The sequence below is a fragment of the Canis aureus genome, chromosome 21 (assembly GCF_053574225.1).
Source record: "Canis aureus isolate CA01 chromosome 21, VMU_Caureus_v.1.0, whole genome shotgun sequence".
Taxonomy (NCBI): domain Eukaryota; kingdom Metazoa; phylum Chordata; class Mammalia; order Carnivora; family Canidae; genus Canis; species Canis aureus.
In genome coordinates, this window is record NC_135631.1 from 2,463,878 (window position 1) to 2,474,640 (window position 10,763).

General features: G+C 50.1%; 1 protein-coding gene across 5 annotated transcripts; it reads right to left on the minus strand.

Moving 5' to 3' along the window:
• Positions 1-346: 346 nt before the first annotated feature.
• On the minus strand, positions 347-5,881 carry LOC144292201 (phospholipase A and acyltransferase 3-like). 5 transcript variants are annotated; one of them, XR_013359671.1, is made up of 4 exons: positions 5,664-5,881; positions 4,052-4,310; positions 2,677-3,271; positions 2,350-2,484 (listed from the first exon to the last, which is right to left on the minus strand). XR_013359671.1 is itself a non-coding variant. In XM_077862100.1 (3 exons), exons 2-3 carry the CDS (start codon positions 4,286-4,288, stop codon positions 784-786), a joined length of 267 nt encoding a protein of 88 aa, XP_077718226.1. In that variant the 5' UTR covers positions 4,289-4,310; positions 5,664-5,877; the 3' UTR covers positions 347-783. The 5 variants fall into 5 exon arrangements, 4 of the variants coding, with proteins under 4 accessions (XP_077718226.1, XP_077718225.1, XP_077718227.1 ...); XM_077862100.1 differs by lacking the exons at positions 2,350-2,484; positions 2,677-3,271 and adding an exon at positions 347-813 and having other exon boundaries at positions 5,664-5,877; XM_077862099.1 differs by having other exon boundaries at positions 2,350-3,271.
• Positions 5,882-10,763: the final 4,882 nt, after the last annotated feature.

Below are 10,763 nucleotides of genomic sequence, written 5' to 3' on the forward strand. Positions count from 1 at the left end.
CAAGATCAAGGTAATGACAGATTCAGTTCCTGGTTGAAACTTCTCGGGTTGCAAATGGTCCGCTTCTCACTGTGTCCTCACATGGAGGTGAAAAAGAACTCTGGTCTCTCTTCTTCTTCGAATGCGGCTAATCCATCAAGGGTGGGGGGCATTCCCATCACCTCATCTGTTCCTACTCACCTCCCAAAGCCCTCTCACCTCCAGGAACCATCACATTAGGCCTTCAGCATGAATTTTAGGGGCACACAACCCTTCAATCTATAATGGAGCCAACTGTGCCTTTAAAAGAATTTAAAGGAGATTTGATTTTTTTTAAAGATTTTATTTATTTATTCATGAGAGGCACAGAAAGGGAGAGAGAGAGAGGCAGAGACACGGGCAGAGGGAGAAGCAGGCTCCACGCAGGGAGCCCAACGTGGGACTCGATCCTGGGTCTCCAGGATCACGCTCTGGGCAGAAGGCGGCGCTAAACCGCTGAGCCACCCGGGCTGCCCAAGATTTAATGAATTTGCGTGAGGTTTTTATTTCTCCAACTAAATGAATTTACATTTATTCCCAAATAAAATTTTCCTGTGCTTGTATTTAGCTTGGTTGAAATTAGCCTCAATGATCACAAAACAGAATGAAAACAATCAACCAAATTCCACGCCTGCTGGCCAAGCAACATTTCTCCGCACTAACTCGTTGCCATCAGGACAGTTCGTTGAACTTAATGCTTCTTCCACTGGCTTCTGGCCAGCTGAGGCCGGACGAACAACACAGCAGCCAGGAGAGCTACTGTCATCACTTGTCTGCGAGGGCCGCCTCAGCAATCTGCAGCAGAAGAGAAAGGGGTCTGACCACAGAAACACACACCAGGAACCCTCAGCTCAGGGGGTGCCTGGGTGGCTCAGTTGGTATCTGCCTTCAGCTTGGGTTATGGTCTTTGGGACCTGGGATGGAGCCCTATGTCTGGCTCCCTGCTCAGCAGGAAGTCTGCTTCTCCCTCACCCTCTGCCTGCCACTCCCCCTGCTTCTGCTCTCTCTTTCTCTCTCTCTCTGTCAAATAAATAAATAAAATCTGAAAAAAAAAAAAAAAAAAAAGAACCCTCAGCTCCGGAAAGACGCATCTGGCATTGGTCCTCTCAATGGAACCGCAGGCAGAACAAATAGGAGCAGGGAAGGGGGATTCAAGAGGGCGGGAGGTGCCTGGTAAGGAAATGATGAGAGGAGGAAGGAGCTATAGGTGTGGACACTCCAGGGAGTAGAGCTCATGGTCCTGTGGTATGGACAGCATGGGAAAGCCCCAGCGGTGGCTGCGGAAAGGCCAGAGGGCCAGGGGTGAGTGTTCTAGGTCAGGACTGGCCAGCCCCAAGCCTTGAAGCAACTGTGAAGCTGGGGACGGTGGCCCTGTGACGCTGCCACTCTCCAGGGCTTGAGGGCCGGAGCTCTCCTGGCTTGCCTTCGCTGCCCCAGGTGCGCAGCCTACCTGCAAGCACATAGCAGGTGTTCACGGTTCACCTGCTGAACAACTCTCTTGACACTGAGTAGCACTGAGGCTCTGCTTTTATGAAATAAGCTTATCTCACTTGTGCACTGAGGGGAAAAGGGCTCTGGGAAAGGAGGCAGATCCTCTGGAAACACCGGATGATGAGGTGGAGCCGAGAGGATGATGCCTGAGGATGGGTGGACAGGGAACAACTGCTGTGAGCCTGGGGGCCCGGCCCTGCCCCCGCCTCTGTGACCTGGAAAGCAGGGCAGAGGAGACTAGAGGCGGAAGGGGACAGCGAAGTGGGGGACTGGCTGCTTTCCAGGGGTCGAGGGACTTTGCAGGCACTCTAGCTTTTTAATCTGCCCGCAACCCTGTTTCTATTCCTGGTCCCTTCCCATTTTGTGGAGATGACAGGGTGGGCAGCAGAAGTAGTTCACAGGGCTGGCAAGTGACGGGGCCCGGGACCGCCCGACCCGTAGTGCTAGTGAACACACTCAGCCCTTCACAGCCAGGGGAGCAAATGGTCAAAACAGCCACCAAAGAGCAGATTTCTGTGACTTATCTATGAATTTGAACCTTGTGATGATTGGGGAAGGAGAACTGCTTCATTCAGACACACGCAGAAACTTTCCCAAGGGTCCAAGCCACATGGTAGTAAAAGCAGTGAGGACAGATGGTATTCAGCCAGTCCGATGGGCACAGAGGCGACTGGGCATTTCCCAGCAAGCAGGAGGGAGAGGCGAGCAGGTGCTCAAGAGGGGAGGCGCCAGCATGGCCAAGGGTGGGGCAGGGTCCGGGCCTGAGGCCAGCGCAGTCCCCTACCTGGCAGGTACGGAAGCTGGGATCCTACCCTCCTCCAGAGACTGGGAGACAGAGGCTCTGTTCTTCCTGATGATTATATTCAAAGAAATAGCTTCCAGGTCCTCGAGACAGACACATCTCAGTTGTAAGAGATACATACGTGTCTCCCAGGCGGAGGAGGATTCCTAATCGTAAGCCCTTTTTAGGAAATGCTGGAAGAAAGGGAGGTCAGGGGCCTATGGTCAGATGTTGGCTGGAATAGACGGTAGATTCTCCTGGCAGCGCTGAGCTTTTTCAGGCAGGTATTCTGGGGAGCTGGAGTCAGCTTGAGCACCTGGCCTCATGTGGCAAGAAGCCCCACGAGACTCTGCTTATCTCCTGGGGTGACATTTGGATGCACTCACCCTAGGCTGCAAGTGCTGCCGGGTCTCACAAGCCCCCACTCTCAGAGATAGAGAGCAGAGTCTCCAGAGGCAGAATCAGGAATGAGAGGGAGAAAGAAAGGCAAGTTAATGAGCCATCTTCAGGGGAAGGAGTTCGGAAAGAGAGGCACCAGAGTAAGGGACAAACCAAATAAAAGAAGTGGCTCACCACGCCTGGGTTCCTCCTGCCCTCTTGATTTCTCACCTCCCAGAAGAACAGCTGAGGGACAAGCTCTCTCAAAAAGTCGGGGTCTCCCAGGTGGACTGTTGAGGCTTATCACAGTCTTGGGACAGGCTTCTAGACAATGACTGGGAGCCACCCCTCCGCACCTCCACATTCCCCACCTCACCACCCCCTGCCATTCCTCCTGGACAGAGGCAAGCCTACCCTCCTCAGCCCAAAGGAGAGAGAGCCCATCACAGGGTCAGTGCTGGGCACCACACAGCTTTCCCACTCTGCCCCCAGCCAGGAGCAGCGCCCTCAGTTAACAGCCTGCTCTGGGTGAGGATCCTCATTTCTGGAAGGTAAGGCTTCTCCTTGTGCATGTCCCTCTGTCACCAGAGGCCTCCTCCCACTCTACAAAAAAAAAAAAAAAAAAAAAGCCTAACCCTCAGCCACCCTAAATCCACAGCACACAGCCTAAACTCTGAACATTCCTGGATGCCAACAGGGACGATGAACGAAGGAGCTGCCCCTGCCCACAGAGGATTCTGGAAGCAATCTGGAAGCACAAGCCCATCTCCAGGGAGGTAGCTCACAACTATTCCCTCTGCCTACCTTCCTTATTGCCCTACTCCCTGGCAATCTCCAGCTCACTTTCCAGTTTCAGATTAATGAAGAGAATTAAATCAGACTCAGCTCAGGTATTAGCTCTTCCGTGAAGCCTCGCTTGACCCGAGCCTTTGGAGAAGAACACACCTGGGTTCAAATCCCACCCCTGCCCAGTGGCTGTCATGTAGCAGGGACTCAATCCCTAATTGTTGAGTGAGCTCAGACAGGCTGCATACACCGTCTAAGCTGGTTTCCCCGTCTGTAAAGTGGGATGGTAACACCTGCCTCTGGGGCCGCGACTAGGGTCCATCTCGGGACCTGGTGGCCAGCGAGGGCTGGAGAAGCGAGCTGACCCCCGTCCTTGGCCGCCACCCCCAGCAGTCTGCAGTGCCTCGGGGGGGTCGCCTCCACACTGCTGTCCCCACCCCAACCGTGACATCCTCAAGGACAGGGATCCTGTCTCTGCTCTTTGATCTTATCCGTGCCTCCCGTCTCCAGCCCAGTCCAGTCCACACTGATGTGCTGCCACAGTCGGTTGAGGGACAGGCTGGTTCTTGGGGCTGAGGACACAGGCTGAGGACGCACCCGGTCACTGCGGGCCACCCCGTAGCGCAGCTCGTTCACAAAGTGCTCGCGGTTCTCACAGGGCAGCAAATAGGGCAACTCCTGCCCCACCGGCTCCTCCGCCCGCTGGACGATTTTGCTGGGCGGCAGCGGCGAGTACTTGTCATCGTGTTTGTTATTAATCTGGTACTTGTCTCTCCCGACCACATCGTACAGCAGCTCCTTCTTCACCACGGCCTTCTCGGTCAGGGTGGACATGACGCTGCCCCTTCCGTGTCACCTGGGAATTCACAGAGCAGACATGGCGGGTTCAACCCTGGGCAGGCCCATGGGCTCCCCTGCAGCCCCAAGCAGGCAGCCCATCGCCCTTGGCATCATCAGTGAGGATGGGCCATGGCCAACCTGCCTGGCCCCCAGCTCAGAACAGGACGGACCCACACCTGGGTGACCTTGGAGAAATCACCAGGAGCCCATGGGCTATGGTTTCCTCATTGCTAAAGCAAAGGACAGGAGTCTTTCTGAATGACCCCATGAGCTCAGATGCTCCTGCAAGAGTCCAGTGCAGAGCAGAGGAGGCCAGAAGACACCCAGGTCCTCATCCCAGTTTCCTATACTGAGCCTGCGACCTAGAGACCGTCACTGAGCCTCCCTGGCCCACAGCTGTGTGGCCCCAGCAGGCTAGAGTGGCATTTTGAAACAGTAAGAAAGGAAGCAGTAGAGGAGGATGAAGCCTGACCCCAGGGCTCCAGCCCCTAGCTCCGGCTCACTCACCAGGTCTCGGGCAAGTCCCTTCTCTTCTCACTAGCTTCATCATTTACAAATTGAAGGGACCAGGCCTGGCAGTGTCCACACTCTCCCAGCTCAGCCTTCTCCAGGAGGAAAGACACAGGAGGGAATTCGGCATCTGGCCAAGCCCTGCCCTGGGGCTTTCCCGAGCCCCCTTTCATGACATTCCTCTAGCCCAGGAGGTAGGGGGTCTTCTCTGCCCGGCAGGGTGCACCTGAACCCAACCAGGCAAAGTCATGTGTTTGAGTCCTACTGCCAGGAAGCAGAGGCCCTGGGACTGCAAGTTGGTTCAGTGGAGCTGGGAGACCTGGGGTCGGTAACCATTCAGAGGAAGTCTTTGCTTCTTAGTCCTGTTTGTTCCTCCAGAGCAGCGAATACATAGGGGTGGGATCCATGAAGGGTGCTCCTCAAATGCAGTGGGTTGCCTGGGAGTGAACCCCATTTTCTAGTGGAATAGCAACAGTTTCGGGACGCCTGGGTGGCTCAGTGGTTGAGCATCTGCCTTTGGCTCGGGTCGTGATCCCAGGGTCCTGGGATTGAGTCCTGCACTGGGACTCCCCTGGGGGAGCCTGCTGCTCCCTCTGTCTATGTCTCTGCCTCTCTCTCTCTGTCTCTCATGAATAAATAAATAAAATCTTTTTAAAAAAATAAAAAGGTCAACAGTATCTCCACACAGTTCCTGCTAGAGAGGAAGAGCAGCTGACACTCGGAGCAGGCAAGACAAGGCAGCAAATGGTCAATGAGCGCCTCCGACACCAGACACTGAAATGAGGATGAGTCCATCATCGTGCAATCATTCACACTCTCCACCTCAACCCTTGTGCTTAAACACAAAATCTGTCCTTACCCAAAGGAGCCACATGAACCACATAGCCATATCTCACATAGACGACCAGGGATTGAAAGCCAGTGGGAAAAGTCTCAATCAGGTCTCCACGACTTGGTCTGGGATTGGCCTGCACCAGAAAAACCAGAGACAGACAGAGATGAGCCAGGGAATATTCTTAGTTGGAATATACTAGAGCCTGACCTATAAGGAGCCCAAGCCCAGCCTGCAGATTCCCTCCATCACCTGTAGGAAACGGGGAGGGGCTCTCCTCACTCAGGTGGGAAACCCTCCCACCACCCTTCTGGTATCCACCAGTTTGTTCTCTAGAGTCAGCTTCTCGGTTGTCTCTTTTTTCCACCTGTGTTCGTTTGTTTTGTTTCTTCAATTCCACACACGAGTGAATTCACATGAGTCACCTTCTCTGACTTATTTCACTTAGGATTATACTCTCTAGATCCATCCATGTTGTTGCAAAGGGCAAGATTTCATTCTCTTATGGCTGAATTCATTCATTCTTTTATGGCTCAATCATATATATGTATATATAAAATCTCGCTACTTCATTATCCATTCATCTTTCAATGGATATTTCGGCTGATTTCATAATTTGGCTATTGTAAATAATGCTGCAACAAACATAGGGGTTTATGTGTCCTTTTGAATCATGTTTTTATATTTATTGGGTAAATACCCAGCAGTATGCTTACTGGATCGTAGGATAGCTCTATCTTTAATTTTTTAAAATATTTTATTTATTTATTTGACAGAGAGAGAGAGAGAGAGAGAGCACAATAGGGGGAGCTGCAGAGGAAGAGGAAGAAACAAGCTCCTTTTTGATCAAGGAGCCTTACTGGGGGCTTGATCCCAGGACTCTGGCATCATTACTTGAGCCAAAGGCAGACACTTAAATGACTGACCCACCCAGGTGTCTCTATTTTTAATTTTTTAAAGAGATTTTATCCATCTATTCATGAGAGACATGGGGGGAGAGAAAGAGAGAGAGAGAGAGGCAGAGACACAGGCAGAGGGAGAAGCAGGCTCCATGCAGGGAGCCCGACGCGGGACTCGATCCTGGGACTCCAGGATACGCTCTGGGCCGAAGGCAGGCACTCAACCGCTGAGCCACCCTGGGATCCCCTATTTTTTATTTTTTTTTTAAGAACCTCCATACTGTTTTCCACAATGGCCACACCAGTTTGCATTCCCACCAACAGTGCAGGGCAGTTCTTTTTTCTCCACGTCTTTGCCAACACTTGTTATTTCACCGTGTTTTTTATTTGAGCCATTCTGACAGATGTGAGGTGATATGTCATTGTAGTTTTGATTTGTGCAAAATTAAAATAAAATACAATGAAAGGCAACCAAAAATAAAAGATGTATATGGCATATATATACATATAATAAACATATAAAAAAGAGAAAAAAGGAAATAGGAAAATAGCTAGAAAAAAGGAATACTGAAAGACCAAAAAATATACAATGCATGAATGCTTATCCTGTTTTCCCCAAGAGCTGAAGCTTTGCAGTTCTCTAGGATCCGAATCCTTGGTGCTCCCAGGTTGTTCCTACTGGTCCTCTGGGGGAGGAGCTGTTGCTCTGATTCTCAGGTGTCCTCACCCAGGCGGATCCCCCCCAGCCAGGGGTCAGGCTCAGTGGAAGCCCCTCCAGCCTCCACTAGCTGGCAGTGTTTTGCTCCCTTTAGGCTTTGGCACCCGCCAATGCGGGGTGGGGGGTGATGAAAATGGCAGTGCCCCAATCTCTAGCCCCAGAGCTGAAAGCCCTAGCCCTAGCTGAAAGCCTAGCCCTAGGTGGGCCCTCACAGAGAAGCAGTCAATCACTCTTGGCTCCCTGGTTTCCATCTACAGTCTGGGTTCACCCAGCCTGTGGCCCAGCACTTTTGTCTCAGTCCCACCACCCTATTTGAGGCTCTAAACTTTATGGACTCTTGCAGCAGCACCTGTCTGGCTCCTGATGGGGAGTGGAGGGGTGGGAGGTGGGGCAGCAGGGAGGAGTCGGGGAGTAGGGGAATATCTGGAGGGGGTTACACCACTGCTTGGAGAGCAGCCCCCCAGACCATGGGTTGGTTCGAGGTTTACGGCAACCCCCCATCTGAGAGCTGGTGCCAGTGTTGCTGTTTGCATCTGGCCTCCCTGCTCTGATGCTTGGGACCTTTGCTTCCTTCAGGCACCCCTGTCCCGTGACCCCAGGGATCCTGAGACCATGCTGTCCCACCCGGGATTCTGCTTTGCCACCCGAGCACCTTCCAGCCAGGGAGTCGTGTCCCCCCACCCCCCACCCCTGTAGCAGACTCTCAAGTTCTGATTTTGTGCTGGCTGCTTCTATGACTTGGCGGTAGCACCTTATGCAGGCTCCTCCCTTGGCCATATCCTTCATAGATTATCACCCTGAATTCAAGTCTCCTCACCACCTACCCTGCAAAAAAGTGGTCACTTTTCTATTGGTAGAATTGCAGCATTTCTTTTCTCAGATCTCCCATTGATTTTGCCGGTGTTCAGAATGATTTGATGACTCTCTAGCTAAATTCCAGGGACCAGATGGACTTGGGGTCCTCTACTCCTCCACCACCTTAACTCTTCCCCAGTCTTGGCATGCCTTTCTGATTCCACTTGTCCCACTGACATTCAAGAAAGCATAGAAGTGTGCAAAGGAATGACGGTGTCACTTATTATGGGGATTACTGAGAGAGTTCCAATTTCTATTCTTTTAAAAAGCAAAGACAATAATCCCTCACCTGTGGATCTTGATGTTATTGCTAGCAATAACTTGTACTTCATAACTGGTGGCTCTACTCTGGTGCTACGACTCAGGGGTTGAGGGCTGTTGTTCCTGAGACATTTCCATCAAAACTTGAGTTTCACACCTTTTCACCTGAAATTTCTTTCTAGACTCCCTCTTTTTTTTTTTAAGATTTTATTTATTTATTCATTAGAGACGGGGGCGTGGGGGCGGGCAGAGACACAGACAGAGGGAGAAGCAGGCTCCATGCAGGAAACCTGATGTGGGACTCGATCCCGGGACTCCAGGATCACGCCCTGGGCCAAAGGCAGGTGCTAAACCACTGAGCCACCCAGGGATTCCCAAGAGTCAGATTCTTAACCACTGAGACACCCAGGTGCCTTGTGACAGGATGAGGCTTAATGATAAAGTCAGAGAGGCATTTAGGTCGTGCTCATATCGGCCTATGCCAAGGGCTCAGGCTTTTCCTCTGGGGGATGGATATAGGAGCCATGTTTTGAGCAGAGGCGTGATGTACTTTGAGCAGAGGATCGCTGTGGCTATTTAGAATAGATTTTTAGGGACAGGTGTGCATTTGGTGAGACTGGTTATGAAGCTATTGCAAAAATCCAGGTGAAGCTAAATAAATAAGTATTTATAAAATGCAGAGAATTACATGCCTAGAAAAGAGTATGTGCTTAATAACTGTGGGCCGTTTTTATTACGAGTACTGTTACTAGTTATTATCTTCTTTTCACCATGCAGCAGTTTTCATGTGTTATTCCTGTAAAATACTCTTTCATGAATATGCCAGAGTTGAATGTAATTCTTGGCATGTCTGTTTTCTTTTCTTTTCTCTTTTCTTTTCTTTTCTTTTCTTGTCTTGTCTTTTCTTGTCTTTCTTGTCTTTCTTTATTTATTCATGATTGATGAGGAGAGAGGAAGGCTCCCCTCAGGGAGCCTGATATGGGACTTGATCCCAGGATCCCGGGATCACAACCTAAGGCAAAGGCAGATGCCCAACCATTGAGCCACCCAGGTGCCCCTTGGCATACCTTTCTTTTTTCTCTTTTTTTAAAAGATTTATTTATTTATTTATGATAGAGAGAGAGAGAAAGAAAGAGAGAGAGAGAGAGGCAGAGACACAGGAGGGTTGGCATACCTTTCTGATTCCACTTGTCCCACTGACGTTCAAGAAAACATAGAAGCATGCAAAGGAATGACGGTGTCACTTATTACGGGGATAACCCTGAGTTAGTTTTAATTCCTATTCCTTTAAAAAAAAAAAAGACTCTAATCCCTTAACTTTGGCTGTTAATGTTACTAGTAGCAATAGCTTGTACTTAATAACTGGTGGTTCTTTTCTGGTGCCACGACTCAGTGGTTGAGGGTTCCTGAAACATTTCCATCAATACTTGAGTTTCACATCGTTTCACCTGAAATTTCTTTCTAGACTCCATCCTTTCAACACATTTTTTTGAACACCTGGTTTGTGTGAGACAGTGGACCCAGTGCTGTAGACATGTTAATGTTTGGGGCAGACATAATTCTTTATGGATCGTGTCATCCAGGACCCGAGAGGTCATGAATGAGTAGGCACAGGTGATGTGTGAGGGCTGCTGTCACTAAGTACCACAAATGAGGGGGCTCAAGATATCAAAACTATATCGTCTCACAGTTCTGGAGTCTGGCAGTCAGAAATCAGCTGTCGGCGGGGCCATACCCTCTGTGAGCCTGTGGGGAAGACTCCGTGCTTGTTCCTACCTCGTTCCTGGGGGTTTGCTGCAGTCCTTGGCGTTCCTTGGCTTTAGCCATAGGGCTTCAGTGTCTGCTTCTGTCTTTCCTCTGTGTGTCTCCTTGTCTTCACATTGCATTCTTCTCCTGTGTCTATGCTACTTTTTCTTACAAGGAAACCAGTCCTGTTGGCTTAGGGCTCACCCTGATGACCTCATCTTAACATGATGACCTTGGTGCAGACCCTGATTCCAGTATGTTTCCTGGTGGAGATCCTCTCTTCAGTCTATGCCTTCTTCATAGAGGCTGAATTTAGCTCTATAAATTAGGAATATGATATCGGTGACTCTAGTAGTCTCTGTATTTTTAGAAGTTAACAGCGTATCCCTTATGAAATTAGAAATGATGCTGTTCTTGCCAAAAATTGGGCACCTTGGATAAGGCTGAAGTCTCCCTTCCCCGTCCCCAGAGGTCACCACATATCAGGTTTGAATATATCCTTCAAGTTCTTTTTCTTTGTAAACACATATATATCCCCATAGGAAGTATAAAACGTGACAACAAGTCTTAGGCAAATCCTTTAAGACATGCGTGTGTTTTGGAATTTGAAAGTTTCTGGATTTCAGATAGAAAATACGGTGCATATAA

What these genes read in the sequence shown, in the direction of transcription:
- LOC144292201 (XM_077862098.1), bottom strand. Translation starts at nt 4,288, where the DNA reads ATGTCCACCCTGACCGAGAAGGCCGTGGTGAAGAAGGAGCTGCTGTAC.